This window comes from Neoarius graeffei, chromosome 28 (genome assembly GCF_027579695.1).
Source record: "Neoarius graeffei isolate fNeoGra1 chromosome 28, fNeoGra1.pri, whole genome shotgun sequence".
Classification (NCBI taxonomy): domain Eukaryota; kingdom Metazoa; phylum Chordata; class Actinopteri; order Siluriformes; family Ariidae; genus Neoarius; species Neoarius graeffei.
Window position 1 is genome coordinate 50,527,779 of NC_083596.1, and position 25,300 is coordinate 50,553,078.

At 44.3% G+C, this 25,300-nt stretch overlaps 2 protein-coding genes across 2 annotated transcripts in view; one reads left to right on the plus strand and one right to left on the minus strand.

Moving 5' to 3' along the window:
* The first annotated feature begins 533 nt into the window (after positions 1 to 533).
* Positions 534 to 4,635, plus strand: sh2d1aa (SH2 domain containing 1A duplicate a). Its single transcript, XM_060913126.1, has 3 exons — positions 534 to 993; positions 3,020 to 3,083; positions 3,892 to 4,635. The coding sequence occupies exons 1-3, from the start codon at positions 857 to 859 to the stop codon at positions 4,057 to 4,059; spliced, it is 369 nt and encodes a 122-aa protein (XP_060769109.1). The 5' UTR covers positions 534 to 856; the 3' UTR covers positions 4,060 to 4,635.
* A 7,949-nt stretch (positions 4,636 to 12,584) lies between these two features.
* Positions 12,585 to 25,300, minus strand: part of tenm1 (teneurin transmembrane protein 1) — a 148,280-nt gene continuing 135,564 nt past the window's right edge. Inside the window, exons 22-31 of the mRNA XM_060913129.1 lie at positions 24,859 to 25,010; positions 22,128 to 22,488; positions 21,406 to 21,931; positions 19,817 to 19,986; positions 19,337 to 19,596; positions 18,317 to 18,607; positions 16,723 to 17,113; positions 13,933 to 15,162; positions 13,578 to 13,720; positions 12,585 to 13,471 (exon numbers count right to left, since the gene is read on the minus strand). Of these exons, the coding sequence (XP_060769112.1) occupies positions 12,716 to 13,471; positions 13,578 to 13,720; positions 13,933 to 15,162; positions 16,723 to 17,113; positions 18,317 to 18,607; positions 19,337 to 19,596; positions 19,817 to 19,986; positions 21,406 to 21,931; positions 22,128 to 22,488; positions 24,859 to 25,010 (4,280 nt within the window). The 3' untranslated portion in view covers positions 12,585 to 12,715. The remainder of the gene's footprint in view (positions 13,472 to 13,577; positions 13,721 to 13,932; positions 15,163 to 16,722; positions 17,114 to 18,316; positions 18,608 to 19,336; positions 19,597 to 19,816; positions 19,987 to 21,405; positions 21,932 to 22,127; positions 22,489 to 24,858; positions 25,011 to 25,300) is intronic.

A 25,300-nucleotide genomic window follows, 5' to 3' on the forward strand; every position in this document is an offset into this window, starting at 1 on the left:
GTGGGCAGCCACACCAGAGCGCCCGGGGAGCAGTCAGGGGTTCGGTACCTCGCTCAAGGGCACCTCAGCCCAAGGCCAGCCCGTGTTAACCTACTGCATGTCTTTGGACTGTGGGGGAAACCGGAGCACCCGGAGGAAACCCACGCGGACACGAGGAGAACATACAAACTCCACACAGAAAGGCCCTCGCCGGCCACGGGGCTCGAACCCGGAACCTTCTTGCTGTGAGGCGACAGCGCTAACCACTACACCACCGTGCCGAAAACAAAACGACAAACAAAAGCAACTGTGGTTTTCACCTAAATGTCCCTCTGACTTCAACTTTGACCTCAGTTTCGATGTTTAGTGTCGAAACAGTGCTGCGGCAGTGAAATTACATCAAACACTCCCCACCCCCGACTCCTTTCAGCTCCTCTTTCAAAATGATTTTCATTTCACTCCCAATTAATTTTAAACTTCTCCATCTTCTCATCTCATCTCATCTCATTATCTCTAGCCGCTTTATCCTGTTCTGTTCTACAGGGTCGCAGGCGAGCTGGAGCCTATCCATCTTATCTTCACTTTATTTGAGTTGCAAGCGGTAGCTGAAGGGCGGCTGATACTGAATAAGCCGATTCCAGAGATAAGCTGCTACTTCCTGTGGGCTCATGCGGGTGAACATGCATCTTCCTGGTTTCTGTATCACTTCTAAATTTATTAGCACTCATGTCCTCACTTGCTGCAAAGTCTACCACGACGAGTGTTTATTACAGCACACTTAATTCATCTTCAGCAGGATTAGCTGAGACTGAGTGAGTGAGTGTGTGTGTGCGCACATGTGTGTGTAAGAGAGGTTGAGGTTAAACGTGAAATAAGGATGGAGGAGCTAGCGATGTACCACGGGGCAATCAGTAAAGAGCAAGCTGAGAGAATTTTAGGGGCAACTGGCCGAGACGGAAGCTTCCTGATCAGAGACAGCAAGACCATCCCAGGTTCCTACTGCATCTGTGTGCTGTACGTACTGCTTTCATTCCTTTATACTTTTTTCAAAAGATTTTAAATGCCTGCATGTTTGTAATTTCACGCTCCTGGTCCTGTCCTTGTCCGTCTATTAATTCCAGGATCTTTCAGAAATGTTTGGGTTCTGTTTCACTCAGGAATGTTTACACTGTTTAAAATGAACAGAACTGAATATTATTGAACGAATTTTAAATTTCAATGTTTTTGGGCCAGTCATGCGAGTTAAAATCAGGACGTAGCCAATGACAGCTTGATGTTTGAGGTTGTGAACCACTGATCGGAAGACTCAGAGTTCAAATCTCACTTCTAGGCCCTTAAGCAAATGCCCTGGATTTGTCAATTCCTCCAAGGATGCTGGACAACAACAGACCTTGCAATCTGACTCCCATTTCCTTCCAGTTGGTTGATGCCAAAACACAATTTCCCCTGTGGGATATTTAAAGTCCATCTTTTGCTCATTAGATTTGAAATATAACCACAGAACTTGTTCTGCTCCTCTTGTAACCTTACATTTCCCAACCTTGGTTATGGATTTCCCATTTCCTTGCGGATCTTGTTATTTTCCCTTCTCTGCCACATCGTATCCAAGTATACTCAGGGAATCACCAGGCCTTTCATGAACTGAAATGGGTGTCAGAGTAGAAACACACAAAAAAAAACCTTATAGAGCATGTGGTCACCAGGATCAGAAGTTCCACACCGGTTTTATACCATCGGAGTACAACCAAATGTCCTGCAAAGTTCAGATCCACGCATTTTCCCAATTTATAATGATTCATTTTGCAGAAGCTTATAATTGAGACAGGATCCAGTCCAAGAACAGAACTTAGCAAGTGGGTAAGGCTTAAGTGACTTAGTCGATGAACAACAGTGACTTTCTGACAGTCCTAGGATGCGTGCAGGGATTTGGGCAAGGGTAGCCGATTTGTTAGGGTTCTGAACCACTGACTGTGAGGCTGAGAGTTCAAATCCCAGTGCTGCCATTCTGCCTCTCTTGGGCCATTAAGCAATGTCCTGAACTGTCAATTCCTTCAACAACTGACCTGGCACTCTGACCCCAGCTTCCGTCCAGCATGGTTATGCCAAAACACAATTTCCCTTAAAGGAAAAGTGCGAGCACTGCCACTAATCTAAACCAGCAGTTCCCAAATCTGCTCACGGAGATCCCACTTTCCTGCATGTTTTGTTGCGATTTGCTGTAATTGCTCTAACAAACAGTGTCTACTGAACCAACGTGAACCGGCGCGGATGTATTAGAGCAAGTAAAACTCAGCATATCGTTTTGTCACAAAGGAAAACTGACGAGAAGCGATTTGGTTAAGAAGAATACACTCACTGGCCACTTTATTAGGAACTTGTTGTTGATTCTCAGACCCCTGTTCTTGGCTGCAGGAGTGGAACCCAATGTGTTCTTCCTGTTTTCTGTTGCGTGCTGAGATGCTTTTCTGCTCACCACAGGTGTAAAGAGTTGCGTTATCCTTCCTGGCAAAAAAAAAAAAAAGGCTCGAACCAATCTGTTCATTTTCTGATCTCTGCCCCTCTCTTATCAACAAGGCGTTTGTTTCCACCCACAGAACTGTCGCTCACTCAAATAAACCATTCATCTGGCTCAAACCAACACCCATACCACCACAGCGAAAGAAAGAAAGAAAGAGAGAAAGAAAGAAAGAGTTACACTTCACTGTGAGATCACAATTTTCCCATTCTGATGTTTGAACATTGCGAACATGAACTGAAGCTCTGGATTTGTATCTGCATGGTTTGCTGCATCGTGCTGCTGTCGAGGGATCGGCTGGTTAGAGAACTGCAGAGAACAGCTGTAGGTGGATGTTCCTAATAAAGTGGCTGGCGAGTGTAGCCGCGATGTGATTCGCACGTTTGCAACGTGATCAGCTGCGTCTGCTGGTTTACGAAAACGGCTATGTAGAAATGATACTTCTCAGATTGGTGACTTCTCTTTCATGTCCAGGCCTGACCACTGAGCTGAGATCTGCGATGTGCTGTTTCTTTCCCTCTGCAGGTGTGATCAGCACGTCTTCACCTACAGGCTCTTTCAGGTTGAAGGGAAAGTGTGGAAAGCGGAGGTACGAGATAAAACGTCAAAGTCTTCACGGTCTGAGCGTGCATTTTACAAAGGAAAGGCGCGCTAGAAGCGTGTTCAACTCTCTTTGCATTACATGTGTTTGTCCATGATTATGATGTAAAAAAAAGTTCTTCAAGGGTTCTTTGGTTTCCTCAAAGAGTTTACATCTATACTAAAATTGTTTCAGAGAGCGTGTCGTAAATCTAATCAGCATGGAGGTCATTTGCCGGGGAGTCAGTGCGATAATAACTCAGGAGCCTGTTATTAGGTTTGATTAATTGAACTCATCCATCAGAACCAGGCAGCCGGACTTCACGGAACTTCATTAGGCCGGTTTCACAAGGCACAAAAGAACTGTCCGGAGTGTGAAAAAATATCACCCCGTCACTGCACAACACGGAGTGTTTTATACCTTCTGTATGAACCCGCTCTTTATCGAGAGCGTGCGTAGGAGGAACTACCTGCTTTCTGGTCTATTCCTCAATTTCAGAACCCGTGAAGGAACAAAATGGACACGTGTTGGTGTGATCACATGACCGTCTTTCGTCCACCTGGCACGAGTAATACCGTCAGTGTAACTGTAAATTATAAATTTCAAGCAATAAATTCATAAAAACTATCCAATTATTCAAAAGAAATATAAAACCTACCTGCAGTTTCATAAGGATCCGAGTTAAACTGAAAATATACAGGAACAAAGAAACTTTACACTTTGTTTATCATATAAAATGATCATCATATACTGTAAATAAATAATCATCAATAAAAGCACTTACACTTGTTTACCTTCTGTGTTCTGTTTTGCACAGACGGCTCCCGGTGTGAAAGAGCGGCTCTTCCGGAACATCCAGAACCTTCTGGCTGTGTACCGGGAGCCGAACCAGGGCATCGCCACGCCGTTGCAATTTCCTGTAAATAACGATCAAGCACAATGCACGAAACCTTGTCTTCCGGCCCGGAAACACATCCCCTGTTAATGTGTGCACGACAGAAACTCGTGATCTCGTGACTGTTCACGTAACGCTTCGTTCTGTTTGTGTTTTGTATCCTGATTTCTGTTTTTCTGGCTTAAATGTGCTTATTTATGACACTCGCAGCACACGACCTTTTCTTCAATATGCTGTAAATTTGCCCTCAGTAATTTACACGAGATATAAAAAGTGACAGAAACACCTTTCACTTACGATAAATCGGAAACATTTAAATATTAAACTCAAACAAAAATTAGGAATCTTCCCAGGAGAATTTCTCTCTCTTTTTTTTTTGCCAGTGAAGATCCTTTAATTATTTATTACTATTCTGTAAAGACTTTATTTACTTCGATTCTGGTTTGTTTTTTTCCACAAAGAGAATGATTTTTTTAAAATGAGGAACATCCACAGCATCCAACACCCTGGGTCACGCATCTTCAAGTCAAAACTGGATGAATTTATTCATATCTTTGGTAGTTTTGACGTTAAGTGCCACTTTATGCATGAATCAGTTTGTGTAAATAGTCTTTAAATAATTCCATGAAAGAATATTTTTGATAAACTGTCTGTACATGTCACTGAGTGTCTCATCATAATAAAAATTATAAAGAAAAAAAATCAGTTCAGAGAAAAATCTATAGTATTTCTAGTGAACAAAAAAAAAGATTTTTGTGTCATGCAAATGAGCGCATAGTTAATTCTCGATGTGCATCAAATTTTATTCTTTATTCAGCTGCAAAATCCCGTCTCAATTTTCCTAAAGAAACACACAAACTGAACAGAGTGAAATGTTATATATTTATTTATCAAAAGTCGCGATGGTCAGAGTGTTTAAAGATGAATTCCTCTGCTTGCGAAACAAAGTGATGTTCGGAAAGCTCGCGCCTCTTCAACACACTTTGATCACATTCATCGTGAACACTCCCAGGGATGCAGAGAAAACTTTCCAAAACATTCCTTTGCCAGTATTTTACAGCATGTTAATATGACTTCCTGTCTCCTGCACTCCTTCGATTCACTTCTTCATCATTTACACTACCGTTCAAAAGTTTGGGGTCGCCCAGACAATTTAGTGTTTTCCATGAAAAGTCACACTTTTATTTCCCACCATAAGTTGTAAAATGAATAGAAAATATAGTTGAGACATTTTTCTGGCCATTTTGAGCATTTAATCGACCCCACAAATGTGATGCTCCAGAAACTCAATCTGCTCAAAGGAAGGTCAGTTTTATAGCTTCTCTAAAGAGCTCAACTGTTTTCAGCTGTGCTAACATGATTGTACAAGGGTTTTCTAATCATCCATTAGCCTTCTGAGGCAATGAGCAAACACATTGTACCATTAGAACACTGGAGTGAGAGTTGCTGGAAATGGGCTTCTATACACCTATGGAGATATTGCACCAAAAACCAGACATTTGCAGCTAGAATAGTCATTTACCACATTAGCAATGTATAGAGTGGATTTCTGATTAGTTTAAAGTGATCTTCATTGAAAAGAACAGTGCTTTTCTTTCAAAAATAAGGACATTTCAAAATGACCCCAAACTTTTGAAGGGTAGTGTGGTCATCGTCAGGTCGTACACTGATACGAAGTCTCATGCTGATCTAAAATAAATATCTGGCTGAGAGAATTTCTCAGAATTACTTCACGAAGACCACTGTGTCTCCAGCACGCTGTACCGTAAAACCTCACCAGTGGGGTCATCAACTGTGATTTTTTTTTTTTGCTGGTGAACGCTGGAGAACTATGGAATCAATTTTGTGCCAAAATGTTCAGACAATACTTTTGAAATATCAAACAAAAACGACAAATCAAAATACTGTACAAAAAAAAAATACAAATCTGTAAACAAGGATCGAGTGGACTTCAGTGGCGACTATGATATTGAATTTACACTTTGTTGAATTAATTCAATATCATAGTCGCCACTGAAGTCCTTGTTTACCGTCAATGGATCGCTCACTTGTCAAACAGTCCGCCAGAATCCGAGTAGGGAATGGCTGAGCGTAGCTGTCAGTCAAACACAAGTTAGCCAATGGGAATGCGTTCCTGGACAGCCCACCCACACGGGAAGTTTGTGCCAAAACTGCAAGCAAAAAGTCAGGGAGCGCAAACGAGAAAGCTGGAATCGCAACCAAAATAAATTACGCCAAACAAAACTGAGAAAGCTGCGGAACAAAAATAAAAGGTTTCTGAAGAGTAATAGACTGATATTTTGCACGATTACACGAATCATTTGTTTGCCAGTCTAAAAAAAAATAGACTTTTTTTGTTTTTTTGTATTTTGATTTGTCGTTTTTGTTTGATATTTCAAAAGTATTGTATGAACATTTTGGCGCAAAATTGATTCCATAGAGAACGGCGATAATTGGTTAGAAAAGAAAATTCGATCTGGATTCATCAGAATCAACTCCCAAAAATAAACACACGTTCAGGTTTGAATGGATTATGGGGACCGTTTCTGAATCAGAGGCACAAGCACTGGTTTTCTGGACTACTGCTTTTAAAAACATACAACTACCACTGATATACACTCTGTGTGTGTGTGTGTGTGTGTGTGTGTGTGTGTGTGTGTGTGTGGAATGCATGACTTTATTCTTGTTTTCCACACAGCAAAAATTTCACTCTGTACGATTTCATCAAAAACACGTTTTCTTCTACTGAACTACTGACAGTTTGATTTCACTCACTGGGTTCCATTTCTCCGAGACCCCAAAACACAAAACAAACAAACAAACAAACAAACAAACAAAACCCTCACGCACCAGTAAACACACGATCAAGTCCTCAGACTGTAATCTGAAAAGGCGTCGGAGTTTATCACAGTAATTCACCTCGCAACATTCACATGAAATCGCTTTCATTTCAGTTTGGTTGGACTGAATCAGAGTCCAACACGAGACACCCTAGCGCCCCCTGGTGGAAGCTTTTCAACATTTCAGACATGATTAAATCAAGAATTTTTTGTTTTTTTAAGATGTCTGGTTTATTTGCAGGACTAAGCTGTAGGGCTGGCCCGAACACCGTTGTACATTCTTTAAATATTTGGTATTTTTGAATAAGAATATTTCCAACAATACCGTCAGTATTTTGGTAAACGCAGCTCGGGGAGAGGTATTAACAGGATACTGTACAGCGACGACGGTGCAAATTAAATTTTTATATAACGATAAAAAACTATTGCAAACACACAATCGCCTGTTTGCTTTCTGGGTCTTTAAAAACCAGCCTACGGTGTGAGAGTCGAGACATTTCAGTCGCTGTGCGGCTCAGACAAATAAAATCCGGTAAATATTCAAAATAACTGCTGGAGGTGTTCAGCTTGTGCAGCCGACTTCATTCCTACGAAATGAGACCTGCGTTTTCGTTCAGATGCTTTTTCGGCAACGTTACGCTTCATTTCAATGATTTTAGACCATATTTATTTATTTATTTGCGAATTAGTCTGACTCTTTAAAAGTTTAATAATTATAAACTAGCATAGGGCTGTGCGATATCATCAAAATCGCACATCCCGAGACGGGTCGCTTCACATCCAGAGAATATGTATCATGATGTCGGACATTTTCTCCAAATTTAAAGAATAAACTAGAACTGCGAGTAAACTCAGTGTAGGATACCCCCCCTCCCCCGCTCGCAACAAAATTTGTCGACTGGAACTGTGTGTGAAGTTAAAAAAACGATACCCTGCAACGCCACGATTCAAATTCCTATTAGTCATTCATCTCAATAATATAAATCCGTTTGGCACAATTTCACGGAGTGGAACAGCAAAGTCCAGAAAGAAAGAAAGGACACATGAAGCAACCGAGCAGCCACAGCGTATCTTCCTGAAGACTGAATTCAAATTGATTTATAAATCCTGTGCTCCATCATCTCACTTTCTGAAACCCAAACTGGTTGATTAAAGGTTTCTGAAAACAATACAGATTAATATTCTTCTCAATTTTTTTGGATAGCAATCTACCGTATAAAATCAACTGATGTGGCCGAGAATATTTGTAATATTAGTGATGTGCAGGCAGCACGGTGGTGTAGTGGTTAGCGCTGTCGCCTCACAGCAAGAAGGTCCGGGTTCGAGCCCCGTGGCCGGCGAGGGCCTTTCTGTGTGGAGTTTGCATGTTCTCCCCGTGTCCGCGTGGGTTTCCTCCGGGTGCTCTGGTTTCCCCCACAGTCCAAAGACATGCAGGTTAGGTTAACTGGTGACTCTAAATTGAGCGTAGGTGTGAATGTGAGTGTGAATGGTTGTCTGTGTCTATGTGTCAGCCCTGTGATGACCTGGCGACTTGTCCAGGGTGTACCCCGCCTTTCGCCTGTAGTCAGCTGGGATAGGCTCCAGCTCGCCTGCGACCCTGTAGAACAGGATAAAGCGGCTAGAGATAATGAGATGAGATGAGTTATGTGCAGTCACGATTTTAAAATACTGATCAAATTCATCAGACGTATGAAATATAAACCTGGTAGAAGTGCAAATTTTGATAGTTGTTGATAATAATGGTGGGAAACTTGTTGGAATTAGCTACTCAGTGGTTGAAACAAATGGCTAGTTACAAAAACAAAACAAATTTGATCCAAAATAATAATAATAATGTGTTTCCAGGCAAAACAAACCTCGCCCTGTAGCACTTATGGTGAATATGAAGGAAGAGATCGCAAAAATAAAAGGGCCCCCTCTGGGTCCATGCGGCTCCTGATTATAAAGAAAAGAGTTTTCTGATCCCGTGTCCAGACAGTAAATACAGCATATATGCTTACTCTCTGAGGCAGGAGCCACAACAATGAAGCGGAATCCAAAAATGAACAATTTAAAAATCTCATCTCATCTCATTATCTGTAGCCGCTTTATCCTGTTCTACAGGGTCGCAGGCGAGCTGGAGCCTATCCCAGCTGACTACGGGCGAAAGGCGGGGTTCACCCTGGACAAGTCGCCAGGTCATCACAGGGCTGACACATAGACACAGACAACCATTCACACTCACATTCACACCTACGCTCAATTTAGAGTCACCAGTTAACCTAACCTGCATGTCTTTGGACTGTGGGGGAAACCGGAGCACCCGGAGGAAACCCACGCAGACACGGGGAGAACATGCAAACTCCACACAGAAAGGCCCTCACCGGCCACAGGGCTCGAACCCGGACCTTTCTGCTGTGAGGCGACAGCGCTAACCACTACACCACCGTGCCGCCCCAATTTAAAAATCACAGCAGTAAAATATACCAAGCGTCTGTACTTTATATTATTCTCCTCTTCCCTCTTACAGTTTTCCAAACTGAACCCTCCGAGCCGAGACTGACACACACACGCTGTCACCACGACCCAAATTCTTATTTCCCGGAAATGGCCCGGCGCTAGAGCTCAGTGGAACGCACTTTCCCTCTGGAATAAGCATAAACACGTCTGAAAGCCATTTCTTTAGTACATTTATTTATAATTTATAATTATAATAATTAAATCAACAGAGCAGGAAAGTTTTTATCAATGGGGCTGAAAAGTGGGCGTGGCCAAAACCCCTTCCTTTGCGTAGGTAAACGAACCAAGAAACCATCCAATGACAGCACAGTGTGTGCAAATGAGGCAGGTAGTGATCCAATCAGCGTGTTTGTGGGAGGAGTCTTACCGAGGCAGCGCTCCTGCAGTCTGAGCTCAGAGCTTTTTTTTTCTTTTTTGAGGATGACCCTCAAAATGTTGGAGGTTCTATTTGAGATCAATGCCCATCTATCCTGAACGTTTCATGAAGATTGTTCCAGCCGTTTTCCCGTAATATCGTTTACAAAAAAAACAAAGAAACCCCACCGAAAACAATACCTCGCCCCCTGGTGGAGATAATAATAATAATAATAATAATAATAATAATAATAATAGAGTCCTGATTTCTCTCACACACACATCCTGGTCTTCTAAAGGATGATATTAATTTCTTAATAAACGACATGTTTCGCTGTAATTCAGCTGCAGGGAAAAAGTCGACCGCTAATCCGCAGCTAATAACCAGGTCTGTGCTAACGAGGCCTTAGCAGCTCCGTGCTACCCGACATTCAGAACAGCGGCGGCGGCTGCGTCCCAAATAAACCGTCCAAATGCTGAAATATGGCGGGAAAGAGTGACACGACGAGATAAACATTCGGGTTTAATTCACAACTATAGACGTTTGGTCGATCGTTTATAGATAGAGGTGTATACAGATACCGTCATATCGCACAGCCCTAAACTCGCACAGGATGTAGATCCCATCATCATCGATCCAGATGTTTAGTTCAATCCCAAAACACTAACAGTTTGAACGTACAGTGGGATAAACAGCGTGGAGAAAACAATCCTTGATGACGTACACAGTGTGCACAAACGGAGGAGGGAAGGAACAAGACACACAAACACACACTCGAGTATTTCAATGATTCGGGCCAGCCCTCGTACAATTATTACTTTAGAAAATGTACTTTAGTACCATATTTACTCATTTTAAGAATGAACCATTTGTTTGTTTGTTTTTTCCTTTGAACCCATGTACATGTGGCTCCACGTTCCCTTCCGCCAGCATCTGAACACATTTTAGAACCAACGTGGAACATGACGTGGTTACAAAATAAACCGTAAAAATAATAACAACTGTGAAAGGTCACGTCGTTTGTTGAACGTAATATCTTGTTTTACTTGTGGATTAGAGAACACATCTGACCATCTGAGCATTCAGCTTCTACACACAGCACACAGATAAACAACGTCAACACTCGACTGCTTTTAGTTTTAATGTATAGCTGCTCGAACGAAGTTTTGTTAGCAATAGCAACGATGGTAAAGTGCTCAGCTGTGTTCAGTCTGTCGTCGAGCGCATCTTCCGCGGGCCGCCGAGTCACAGCCGCGCGACTGATTTCACTCCGGGGTTTGTTTTTCTCCAAAAATAATCTTCCCGACATTCCTTTCTGCTCGTTTCTGAATCCTGTTCACAAGGTGAGTTGTTTTGTTTTGGATGGTTGTCATGGTAGCAAAATGATCCCGCCCCCTAGCCTGTGACGTCACTGGTTCCTTAGTTCCAGTCCTGCAGTCTGTGCTAGCGTCGGAACCAGAAGGGGTTTGCCGGCTAAGAACCGGATCTTTTGTGGTGGAAAAGCGCAAGACGGTTGCAGATTAGGCACACGATCAGAGTCAGGAAACACAGTCAACATGCCATTTAAACTAAAGATTCCGGCATGACGTCCAAAAAGAAGATTCCAGAATGCCATTTATGTAGATAATTCCAGAATTCCCTTTAAACGCAAGATTCCAGAAATCCTTTTTTTTTTTTTTAAACACGAGTCCGGAACACAACTTCATCAAGAGATTCCAGAATTCCTGCCACGTCAGCAGAATAATTATTCCTTTGTACTACTTTTAACAGAATACGACAGAATTCCATTTAACCAAATATTCTGGAATTCCACTCTTAAACAGGAAATTAAGAAAGGGCTTGAGGAACAGAGCATGTATTCGTATGTATCCTTATTAAATTTAAGCAACATAAATCCTGAAAGCCGTCGAAATGGAATGTCAGAGAAACCCCGATTAAACGCAAGATTCCGGAGCGCTGGTTAAATCCATCGTTCCAGAACGCCATTTAAACCGAAGGCTCAGGAACGCTACTAAAGTTTTGGAAACCAAACCTAACTGAAGCAAATGATTCCACAGTTGCATGAAAACAGATTTTGGAGTTCCGTTCAGACACAATAACAACAATCCCAATGAAAAAAAAAACCCAAACAAAAACCCCATGATTCTGGAATGCCATTTAAAGAGCAGATTCTGGAATGCCACTTAAAACAAAAAAACAAAAACATGGAATGGCGTTTATAAAAGACATTCTGGAATGTAAATTTAAACATCAGACTCCTGAATTAAGATAATAATAATAATAATAATAATAATAATAATAAATAAAAAAACAAAATAAAACAAAAAGATCCCGGACTGCGATGCGAGTAGACAATTCTGTAGTTCCTTTGAAACAAAAGATTCTGGAATGCCATTTATGTCCATGATTCCAGAATGCTGTTGAAAGAGAGGATTGTGGAAAAGCCTCTTCGACAGGTGCTCCTCGAAGGCCACTGGAGTGAGAGAATGCCGTCGTGCCGTGCAGAAAGTGTGATATGTGACGTTTGCGATCCAAGGTGTCCATTAAAAGGCTCCATCCAAGCCTTCTGAATCCAAGAAAGCTGGACTTTCCGGAGAATATCCTCAAGTTTTCCAAAGCGCAAGCTCAAGTTTTTAGTTCCATTTAATATATTTAAATTTCTGCAAAGACAGATCAGCGTTTCACCCACAGAACTCGTTCCTTTGTAAAGCAGCACTCATCACTCGCTGAACTTTTTTTTTTTTGTGTAAAAAGACTGCGGGATATTCCGAATATTCACAAGGGCAATTTTCTTGTCTTTTCACCACAGAGAATAACGAAAGCAGAGGCCTTTTCGGGTCAAAACAGAAGGCTTTTTGCGTCACAATTAAAACATTAACACAAAAAGAATAAATGTAAAGCTTGCAAACAGGGCACTTCCTTAAATAACGTAACGATACATCGTTTTATCACATTCCAGAGTCAGAGATGTCTTTCTTGATTTTGTCTCGGCAACATCCTGGAGAGTAAGCTGAGAACTGGTGTGTGTGGTGTGTGTGTGTGTGTGTGTGTGTTACCTACGTCCGGCGTCAGTCTGTCTGATTAGCTGTACGTTAAACGGACTATCAGCCAGTTCAGGATGCTGTTCCACAGGCAGGATGTAAAATCCGTCGTAACCTGTGACATGACCCTCTGAAATAAGCTCCTCCTTCTCTTTCTCCGTCCACGCTTTGACTCCGCCTTCTCCGTCCCGCACCCGTTTCTGCTCCATTAGCCACACCGCCCGTACAGCCCTCGCTCGCGCAGACTCGATCACTCGTACGCGTTCCTCGTCCGGTGTTGCTCCGTAACGCACGTGCAGGCTCAGCGCCCCCTGCTGGAGAACGATTTCTGCGAATCGCCGCGTTTCTCCACCCATCACCGCGCTCATTTGTGAAACTGACACGTTGACGCCATTCTCCAGAACTCTTGCTCCGCCCCCGACTCCAACCACGGCGAGGTCCGCCTCGAGCGAGCTCGCCTTGCAGAAGTAGTGCGTGTCACGTCCGGCGATGGTGAAGTGGAGATCGCTCAAGTAGACAGCACCTTTCAGGAGTGAGGCCACGCGACGGCCGTCCTCGCTAGCCACGCCCACTATCTCGGTTACAACAATGCCTTCATGGATCGCGAACTTCACACCTTTACCAAAGATTGAGGAGAGGGCAGAGAAGCGAGGACGGAGCGTGTGCCTGCTTCCTGGCTTCCCATTTGCCGAGCTCATGGGGAGGCGGTCCAACGAGATGAAGCTCTGAAGACGCTTCTGAAGCTCGCACTGAACTCCCAGGATGACCTGGAGAGAGACGGGGGTGGGGGGGGGGCAGGGTGGGTGGGTGTTATATTCAATATATATAATATGTCACATTATTTTCATGTAATTTGCATATTTCCCATGAGACCTTGCTCGGTTCCCAGCTGTGTGTTCGTGCCTGTGTGTTCATCATCTCATATGTGTGTTGCGTTTTCTCCACGGGCAGCGTGGGAAAGCCAGGAACAACGTTATGGAGCTGGAAGCCAAACAGCTGCAGCCAGCTGCTAACATCTGCACACACACACACACACACATTTTAATTTCCTTTTGAATTTTGAAGTAAAACTCACAGAACGGCACATCAACGATAAACATCACAGGTGAAGTTATTTAGCTCATGAACAGACTGAGTGAAGAATGAAACCATGGCAACCAGCAGTAAACTCGAGAACACCTTCCCCTGACTAAGGCGTATGGAGGGACTCCGCCCTCTCACCTCTCACCTGTTGTGAACTTGGTGGCATCTTGCACTTTGCCTAACGGGTTGTTATTCTTGAACGTGTACAGGTTGAACGGTTTAGGGTCCTCGCTCATCTCCGCCCACAGGTCGTGATTGGGCGCCGTCCATCTCCCAGCGACTGTGTCATAGTCACGGCGCCCGATGCGGACGAGCCGGGTCAGGGGGTCGTAGAGCCCTCCGTGGAACCCGAATGGCAGTGCGAAGGTGGGGTTCGAGTCACGGTAGACATCTCCGTACGGCGTGTAGTGGACCTCTTTGACCACAGAGCCTCGGCTGCTGAAGATGGCGAGTGGCGTTCCTGCCACGTCGCACGCCACGTAAAACTCCTCGCCGCTGCTAATCTCCATAGCAATCAGGTGACCCTGGAGGTCGTAGTAGAGCGATGTGATCTCCGAAGTGCTGTGATCATAAAGATGTGTGACGCGCGTTGGTTCTGTCAGGTCGGCGTAGAAAAACTGAACCCGTGTCCCGTCACTCGTTTGGGTAAAAACACGTCTTCCGAGTCCATCGTATCGATACGAAATGCGGCGGCCGGTTTGTCGATCTGTCGCCCCCTGCAAGTGACCGTTAGCACTGTAATGGAACACAAGAGAGCCACGTGAGCGCAGGAATCCGTCCTCGTCGACGCGGTACTGGACATCTCCAAGGCGCGTGATGCGATCTCGGAGATCGTAGCGTATCGGGGTTAGCCGTCCATTAATGTTAACGTCACCGTGACTCAGCAGGTTAATATTTCCATTCAGGTCGTAGCCGTAGCGCCACATGGGACGGTCATCGACAGAAACCGATGCTAGCTGGCTGTCGGGGTCATAACGATAAGCGTGGCGCGTAACATTAGCATCGACACCCACACGGATATCCCGTGCACTAATGCGCCCTGCTCCGTCGTACTGCAGCGTCATCCAGAAGGCTATAGCCTTTAGGATCTCGTACTGGACCTCGATGAGCTGTCCGTTAGCGTTGTAGATCTTGGTGTGCTTCATAGCGTGCGTGGTAATCACTTGGTTCAGGTCGTAGCTGATCACGCTGAACTTTCCGAACTGCTCAATACGTCCTGACACGTCCACGTAGCGGTACAGGTCAATGGGCAGCGGCGTCTCGTTGATCATCGCCTGCATGCTTGTGACACGGAAGTTGTTGTAGCTGTAGTCGAAGCGTGCATTCACCAGACCCTCCTCACTAAAGCGGTAGATCTGTCTTCCCACCAATGGACCTGCGAGAACGAAAATATCGCACAGAATGTTGTTTTCTCTCAAGGCTAAGACTGATGTTGCTTTGCCACTTTTACATAAAATTAAGAACTTATCTGAGCAGGTGAACAGCAGACTGATCACACAACTCTCTCACGTGCAAATACTGCTAATGCCAGCTTCGGAGATTAGCGTTTAGCTTGTACGGCCTAACAATAGGAATATGTCTTCTGAGGTAATACGAAGAAAATGCTAACGTTGCTAACAGTTCCTAAAATCTACAGGTAGGTAACGCCAGCTAGCATGACTGATCTGTGGAATTTATTCACCCAACATTTTGTCCGCCTCAGCAAAGTGGGAGCGCTAACTTTTAGCCATCTTCCTGTGCTGCGTATTACTGGAATCGAGATGCAAATTCAAATCTGCATAAAAAGGAGGAAATGAAGAGATGATTAGCCACATTAGCAATTTTGGTGATTTATCAGCTGTCGCTTTGCCACTCGCTGATGTTGCTAATGTCAGCACAAGGCTGCAGATCCAGGAACAGATTTTCTCTTTTACGCTCTAATGAAAAGTTATGCGGCTCTTAAATCAGCGCTCGTCTCGGAGACGCTGCAAACATGATGCGATTTGCAGCATAAAGGAACATTACACCCTCAAAATGCTAATGTGGCTAATATAAACAGCTCCAGCTAACACGAGTGATTTGTGGAATTTTCCGGAACCTTCTTGCTCTCGTTAGGTTCATTTGCGTTCACATATTGTGATCATTTTATGTGAATTTTACTCAGTGATTTACTGGAAAATTTGCTCATCTGTTCAACAGCTAGCTGAGACAGCTAGCATGGGAGACTGGTGGAATATTAGCTCGAGCGGTCTCACTCTATTTACGTCTATTCTGAAAAATATAAGTAGTTCACGCTATTTATTAACTACTTTATCACTTTTAAACTTCACCCGTCAGTGAATTAACTTGTATTTGTGTTTGATCCTGAGCCCACCTCAGGAAGATAAAGCGTATTACATGAAAAACATGCTAACAGAGAACAAAAGCTAGTGTGAGCAAGTTGTGAAACGTTAGCTAAAAATGGCTACACTTCAGATGCAACACTTCACGCGCATTAGCCTGTTAGCGAGCTTAGCTAATACGAACGTAATGCTGAAACATTCGACATTTGCTTTGCTAGCTAGCTAAGATGAGGTAGAAGGTATTACCCTGGATATAAAACAATTTTAAAGTTTGTGGCGGTTACTAAGGCTACGCAGGATGTTTAGCTTGAACGTTCTCGCGCTTATTATTATGATTCGAAAAATGTATCATCAACAGCAGCAGCAAAAATAAATAATTAATTGGATGTTTCCGTTTGTTATTTAAGATTCGACATTTAGCTACGACATCCATTATTTTAAAAAAAATTATTTTCAAATTAGCACTTATTGCACCGTTTGTTTATTTATTTATTTGTATGCTAAACAGTGTTGCTAATGGTAGCAGTCGCTAAGAATTTTCTGTTGATTAAATATTCCAGTTAATTGTCAATCTGAATAAATTTGCATACATTATATTAATATTTAGCGCTCACCCGTCTGTCTGTATCGTATTGTACACACGAAGCCTTCCTGCATCAGGTGGATGGTCTTTAGAGCCCCGGAGGCCTCGTCGTAGGTGAAACTAACGACTGTCGAGTCGTAAAGGACCTCGCTGAGCCGCGCCGCTCGGCCGTACCTGTACACGACACGCCTACCCGAACCGAGATACAGCGTCTGCAGGAGGCGTCCATCATGGGCGTGGTCTTGAACGATGGCGTGGACGGAGCCATCAGGGGGCGTGTAGGTGTTGCGGTAGTAGCCGATAGAGAGTGCGGTCTGCAGGCTGTGTTTCACCATGCTGGGCAGAGTGACGGAGAGCAGGTGGTCCATCTGATCGAACTCGAACGTGTAGCGACGCTGACTCTGAAGCAACAGCTGGATGGACTGAGAGAGGGGGAAAAGGTGAGCGATAAAAAAAAGATTACAGAGGAAAAGAAATGTGTTGAAAACCCCTCCCCAAATCGTGTCATCGGTTGTAGATGGCTAACTGAGTAAAGATGTTATTGGGTATTTAACCTTTGCTACCAATCTAGTTAATGTAAGCTATGAATTTTTTTTAATGTGCATTAAAAATTATTTTAAAATGTGTTAAAAAGCTAGCGATGGTGAGGTAATTTTTCGCTGGGTATTGACAACAAATTTTAAAATGAAGCGCATTTTGTGTTGGATATTACAAATCCAAGTTAACGTTAGGCCACATGCACATTTTGAAAACGTGCCCTATAGGACAAAAACTCACAACAGCTGCCATAAAGGGATAAAACGTTTTACACCTGCACTACAGTTTAAAAAAAAAAAAAAATCACTAAACCTGTCCTACGGGGGGGACCTGATGAAACCTGCCTTACAGGCATTAAATCCATACACCAGCCCTACAGGCATAAAACTCCCTACACCTTCCTTCCAGGTATAAAAGTATCTACACCTTCCCTACAGATATAAAAGTATCTACATATGCCCTATAGGTATAAAATTATCTACACATACTCTACAGGCATAAACCTATCTACACCTTCCCTACAGGTATAAAATTATCTACACCTTCCCTCCAGGCATAAAAGTATGTACACATGCCCTACAGGCATAAAAGTATCTACATGTGCCTGACAGGCATAAAACTCACTACACCTGCATTAAAAGTGCAACATTCATTATAAGTGCCTTACAGGCATAAAACTCTTGAAACCTGCTCGACATGCTTAAAACTCATTGCAGGCATTTTGTATTGGATAATATAAATCCAACTTAAGGTTAGGTTTTTTTAAATTCATCTCATCTCATCTCATTATCTCTAGCCGCTTTATCCTTCTACAGGGTCGCAGGCAAGCTGGATCCTATCCCAGCTGACTACGGGCGAAAGGCGGGGTTCACCCTGGACAAGTCACCAGGTCATCACAGGGCGTTTTTTTAAATTGATTGTTTAAAACTGATTTTAAAAGTTTGCTCGCTGAGGTTAAACAAACTATCGCTGTGGTGTTTAAACTGTTGATTATGGCTACACAAAAAGAGGTTTTTTTAATGCAAGATTGTGAAAATATTTGAAACACGATAAATATCGGGATATAAATCGGAAATGTAAACTCTTACCTTGTCCATAAAGGTGTAGCTCCAGGTGTTGCCGTTGGCCCAGGTGCGGCTGACCAGTCTGCCGTTGTCGTAGTCCCTGCGTTCGCTCCAGTTCCCTCTCTGGATGACGGAGACGAGGCCCGTGGTGGTGTAGCTCACTTTCACCTCGCTGTATTTGCTGGGAGTCCAGAGCACCGGGAGGCCGTGCTCATCGTACTGAACACGCAGCGTGAACTTGCGGTGATCGTCGTAAATCTTCCCCACACGCGTCGCCTGGTTGTAGTCTATCGAGAGCACGTTCCTGTTGTGAGCCTGATTCAGACAGAGACAGAGACCGATTACTCCGAAACTCGTTAAGATCATTTAGAGGATTCTTATCCTGATTGATCAAAGTGCAGTTTTCCGAAGTGTGCGGTGTGATTCTTTATACACCCAGTCCAGCACACACGACTCACTGAATCAAATGATTCACTGAACAAAAGGTGGAAAGAATCACGGTTGTGTTTTTTCTTGAAAGGATTCGCCGAGTCAGGAAGAGCGGAGCAGGTTCCGCGTTCCGAATACGACTTGAAATTTACAGAAACATAATTTGCACAGAAAAAATAACATTCAAAATATCTGTTGATTCAAACGCTGACTCGGCGAGCAGACGAGGAGCGAAGCTTTGTCTTGATCAAAAAGATTCGCGGAGTCAAAAAGCACAGATGAGGTTTGGGGGAGCCGTCACTGCAGAGATCACGGACACGGTTCATGAATGTTGAAGAAGCACAGACAGATTAAAAAAATAGAACAACAACAACAACAAAAAAAAAAAAGACAATGACTGAAATATTCGCTGATTCACTGAGTCAACTCAAGTCAGGCGCAAATATTCGACTTACAGGATTCTCTCATCCAGTTTGAGTTAATCATCCCGAAATTTCAGTATCATTTTGGTCCAATAACTGATTAAATAAATAGCGTACAATTTCTTGTGAAGACATTTCTGTAGTTTGTAACAAAGTCGATAAGATAAAGGAGAGGTGTGTGTGTGTGTGTTACCCGCAGCCTGCGTTCGTACGCGCTGTAGTTCCCTCGGCTTTGCTCACGTCTTTGCCGCCACTCGATCAAACTCGAGCTCTGTTCTCCGGGCAACGTGATGTTGCACCTGCCTACAGTGGGGTGTATCGCCCCTGGCAACAGCCCAGACGATGGGCCCGCCCCCATATTGGGCTCCGTGCTGAGAGTGACGTCCATTCCGCTGGAGTACGTCGCGGACAGAGAGCCATCTCCGCTCACACGGTACACGCTCGTCGCGTGACCTACGGAGTCACAAAGAGGGTTCTGTCTGTTACCTACAAGCTCCGCCCATTTAAATCTGTGGTGCATCATGGGAAAATATGGCCATGTTTGGTGAGACATTGTATACTGTAGAATGATCCAGAAAGGAAATGTGTGGTTTGAGACAAAGCTGTTTGATATTTTTTACACTTTAACCACACACACACACACACACACACACACACACACACACACACACACCTTGTCGCAGAGTGTACACCGTGCTGTCCTCGGAGTGGTTAGTGATGGTCATGAAGTGCCCTCGGTTTGAAGTGCACTCCACTCTGACTGATCTGTCCATGGTGCCATGGTAACCGCTGACCTCTCCTGTCGGCAAGGTCACGTTGATCAGGTGACCGTCGCTGTCGTACCTGCGTGAAGAAACGAAGCCTGTTTGCTTTCTGTTGCAAAATTCATCAAAAGGTCCGAGAAAACATATTTTTTAAAGCAATTTATCGAATTGGCAAGTGTTTACTCAGCCGAAGCATCACCACGCATCATCAGAGTAAATTAAATACAAAGAGCTTTTTTTTTTTTTTTTTAAATCGACTGTGCAGCATTGACCACTTTAACAATGATTTGTCACAGAGGAGGCTATTGAATAAAAATTCCGACCTCCAAATGCATGCGAGTCCACATTGGTGGCTCAGAGACAAGCCCGTTTATCCACTAAAGGTCACGCCCATCTGTCCCACTCAGACACACCCACTGCTCTGTGCTGCCCTTTGAGCCTTCATATCAAAAAGATCCACACCTTAACTCTTCACCCCTTAAATGACGACATATGACGACCCCGCGTATATCCCATAATGACGACATATGACGCCTTGTCTAAAACCTCGTCTGTAGACTTTTTTTCTTGTAAATATGTTCTAAGGCGGCGGCACGGTGGTGTAGTGGTTAGCGCCGTCGCCTCACAGCAAGAAGGTCCGGGTTCGAGCCCCGTGGCCGGCGAGGGCCTTTCTGTGTGGAGTTTGCATGTTCTCCCCGTGTCCGCGTGGGTTTCCTCCGGGTGCTCCGGTTTCCCCCACAGTCCAAAGACATGCAGGTTAGGTTAACTGGTGACTCTAAATTGAGCGTAGGTGTGAATGTGAGTGTGAATGGTTGTCTGTGTCTATGTGTCAGCCCTGTGATGACCTGGCGACTTGTCCAGGGTGAACCCCGCCTTTCGCCCGTAGTCAGCTGGGATAGGATCCAGCTCGCCTGCGACCCTGTAGAACAGGATAAAGCGGCTACAGATAATGAGATGAGATGCTGTAGCGACTGCTTTCAGGGGTAAAGAGTTAAACAGTGTGTTCTGTTTTTCACCACTAGAGGGCAGTGTGGCTTTACAGCTCACAGAGAGAACCATAATCCCATAATCCCTGAACGCAGCAACGTGTGTGTGTAAGAGAGACACGGTGAGTGTGTGTGAGTGCATGAGACTGTGTGAATGGTGTATGAAAGGTCACCGAGCCAATCAAAAGAGAGAGAGAGAAAGAGGTAGAGAGCTCCTGACATTTTCACACCGGATTCCGAAGCGGAATTCGTCTCTGCCATGAAAACGCACACACAAACACTTTATACACAGGCACGCGCACACACACACACACACACACACACGTGTGCACATACTGTGTTTCAAACAGTCGAAGTAGAACACAGCCAATAAACACTTGCTGAGTCGATTCAGTCACACACAAAGAGAAGAGAAAAAAAACAAGCAGAATGGAAAGTCACTCCCACGCCAACTGTGACACGGTCAGATACAGAGAGAGAGAGACAGACAGAGAGATAGACAGATCCCTCACTCATAGACGGTGGTCCAGGAGTTTTCATCACTCTTGGTTGCCAGCAGTCCCGTGTTGCCATGGTAACTGAGCAGAGCCAGTTCATGCGCTAGGGCGGAGACTCTCCTCAGGGTTCCCACACTACTAATGGTCAGCCAGTAGACCCGCCCACCGGGGACGACCAGCCACAGCGGCACACCGTTGGAGTCTCGCCTTACAGTGACTACTCGGCCATCGGGGGCGGCGGCCGTAACAGAGCTGAGAAGCCCCGCCCCTGTGTAACTAAAATTGTACAGGAAGTGTCCGGTGACAAGAGAGCGCGTGTGCAGGTGCGAACCATTAGCCGCAAAAACGTAGAGCTCTTGCTGAGAAATGGAGGGAATCTCAAACAGATGAGTGGCAGAGGAGGACGAGAGGCGAGGACGAGATGGCGCAATCGCGCGGACGCGAATGTTACCCGTGTCGGCCACGAACAGGGTTCCATTAGGAGACACGGCCAGAGATGAGGGAGACTTCAACTTTGCGTCATGAGCATAACTGCCATCACCTACAGAGAGAGAGAGAATTTTGGTTTCAAAAAATAAGTACGCTGAGCATAACATTCACTCCACCTGCTTTACAGGTTCATAATAAACATCATGTTTATGTTGCTAAAGAGGTAATTAATGCCCTTCAGTCAGCTCATTAAACTTGCTGTACAGGCATCACACTCCCAACACCTGCCAGAGAGGTGCAACGCTCACCTGAGAAACACTCGCAGTCAGGATCGATCTTACAGTCGCACTCGCTAACTGTCCCGCTGATGACTGAGATCTCGCCGTTGGTGCTCACTTCCTGGATACGATTGACCTTCCTGTCGTCCGTCTGGGTGATGTAGAGCGTCCCCTGATGGCTCACGGTGATGGCTTTAGCGACGTCAAGGACAGTACGTAAGGCAGATCTGACTGGATCTGAGGCAGCTTTGGTTGGGCAGTGGTCTGGTCTCCCAGCAACCATCCTGACAAGCCCCGCCTCTGTGACCTGCAGGACCACGTTGTTGTCCAGAACATAGAGGGAGTTGTCTAGAGGATTCATCGCCAAGTCTGTCGGCTGCTCGAGACGTACCTGAGGGGGGACACACACACGTTGAAAAAGTGCCCTATAGGACAAAAACTCGCAACAACTGTGATACAGGGATGAAGCTCTTTACACCTGCCCTACAGTGAAAAAAACTGACAAAACCTGCCTTACAGGCATTAAATCCATACACCAGCCCTATAGGCATAAAACTCCCTACACCTGCCCTATTCACGATGAGTGCCTTCCAGGCACAAAACTCATTTCACCTGCCCAACATGCTTAAAACTCATTGCAAGCATAAAAGTAAACAACCCTATGAAGCATCACAACTCATCACACTCCTCTATGGGTATGAAACAAGTGACACCAAACCTACAGATGTAAAACTAGCTAAACCTGCCCTACAGGTGCAAAACCAGCTAAACCTGCCCTATAGTTATAAAACCAGATAAACCTGCCCCACAGGTGTAAAACCATCTAAACCTGCCCTATAGTTACAAAACCAGCTAAACCTGCCCTACAGGTGCAAAACCAGCTAAACCTGCCCTATAGTTATAAAACCAGCTAAACCTGCCCTATAGTTATAAAACCAGCTAAACCTGCCCTACAGGTATAAAACCAGCTAAACCTGCCCTACAGGCATAAAACCAGCTAAATCTGCCCTACAGGTATAAAACCAGCTAAACCTGCCCTATAGTTATAAAACCAGCTAAACTTGCCCTACAGGTATAAAACCACCTAAACCTGCCCTATAGTTATAAAACTAGCTAAACCTGCCCTACAGGTATAAAACCAGCTAAACCTGCCCTACAGGTATAAAACCAGCTAAACTTGCCCTATAGTTATAAAACCAGCTAAACCTGCCCTATAGTTATAAAACCAGCTAAACCTGCCCTATAGTTATAAAACCAGCTAAACCTGCCCTATAGTTATAAAACCAGCTAAACCTGCCCTACAGGTATAAAACCACCTAAACCTGCCCTATAGTTATAAAACTAGCTAAACCTGCCCTACAGGTATAAAACCAGCTAAACCTGCCCTATAGTTATAAAACCAGATAAACGTGCCCTACAGGAGTAAAACCAACTAAACCTTCCCTACAGGTATAAAACCAGTTAAACCTGCCCTCCATGGGTAAAACCAGCTAAACGTGCCCAAAAGGTGTAAAACCAGCTAAAACTGCCATACAGATGTAAAGCTAGCTAAACCTGCCCTACAGGTATAAAACCAACTAAACATACCAGAAAGGTGTAAAACCAACTAAACCTGCCTTACAAGTATAAAACCAGCTAAGTCTGCCCTACAGGTGTAAAACCAACTAAACCTTCCCTACTGGTATAAAACCAATTAAACCTGCCCGACAGATGTAAAACCAGCTAAACGGGCCTGAAAGGTGTAAAACCAGCTAAAACTGCCCTACAGGTGTAAACTAGCTAGACGTGCCCTACAAGTGTAAAACCAGCAAAACCTGCCCTACAAGTATAAAACTCACTAAACCTGCCTTACAGGTGTAAAACTAGTGAAATCTGCCCCACAGGTGTAAAACCAACTAAACCTGCCCTATAGTTATAAAACTAGCTAAACCTGCCCTATAGTTATAAAACTAGCTAAACCTGCCCTACAGGTATAAAACTAGCTAAACCTGCCCTATAGTTATAAAACTAGCTAAACCTGCCCTACAGGTATAAAACTAGCTAAACCTGCCCTACAGGTATAAAACTAGCTAAACCTGCCCTATAGTTATAAAACTAGCTAAACCTGCCCTACAGGTATAAAACTCCATCTACCATATCGGAATAAAGTGAGGAAGAGAGACGGAGCACTGTGCCGTGAAATAATTTATGAAGCTTGAAATCACAAGTGGTCCATTTAAAAATGACTCGACTACTTGTGTGTGTGTGTGTGTGTGTGTGTGTGTGTGTGTGTGTAAAATTCATAGAGTGTGAAAAATGATGCTCTTAGGACAAATAGATGTGTGTGTGTGTGTGTGTGTGTGTGTGTGTGTGTGTGTGTGTGTGTGTGTGGTGCCCTCAGAGCAGGACAGCATTCAGAATGAAGTGCTCACTATCTCAGTCATACTGAACATTATGTAAATGAGCTCTCTGTCAGCCAATGGCCTGCGGCGCCTCGTCTCCCAGGCCTCTCGCCTCACTGCGTGATTCTCACTCACACGCTTACCGCACCACGTGAACTGTGGACAGTCAGTGTGTGTGTGTGTGTGTGTGTGTGTGTGTGTGTGTGTGTGTGTGTACGCGCGTGTGTGAGAGAGAGAGAGAGAGAGAGAGAGAGAGAGAGAGAGAGAGAGAGAGTGTGTATTTGAGTAAAAAAGATGCTGCAGGCTAAAACCTAAAACAACGAGAATCAGCAATTTGTAAACTCTCTCTCTCTCTCTGTGTGCGTGCGTTTGGTCCCTACCTGACTGACGTCCATGTACGTGTCACAGCTGATTGGCTGAGTGGTCATGACAGAGTTCAACCCGATCACCGTGGTGATGATGCCGTTCTCGAGCTTCCTCACAGCCATCCCGTCCACGAAGAACACGGAGCCGCGTTTATCCACGGCGATGCCTGCGACATGTGAAACAAAATAAATAAATAAATAATGTACAAAAATAATAATCTGTAACATCACTTCCTGTTAGAAACCGTTTACTTTGGATCACAGTGGATCCATATAAAGGGCTTCCTGATGGGGAAACTGTTTTAGCTTTGATTATGATATAACAATTCCTCAAACTGCAGTGGGGGGATGAGAGAGACACATATTCCCTGGTTTACTCTTCCCGTGTCCTCAAACACACACACACACACACACACACACACACGTGCGGTATGCATTTTCGTACCGATTTCTTACC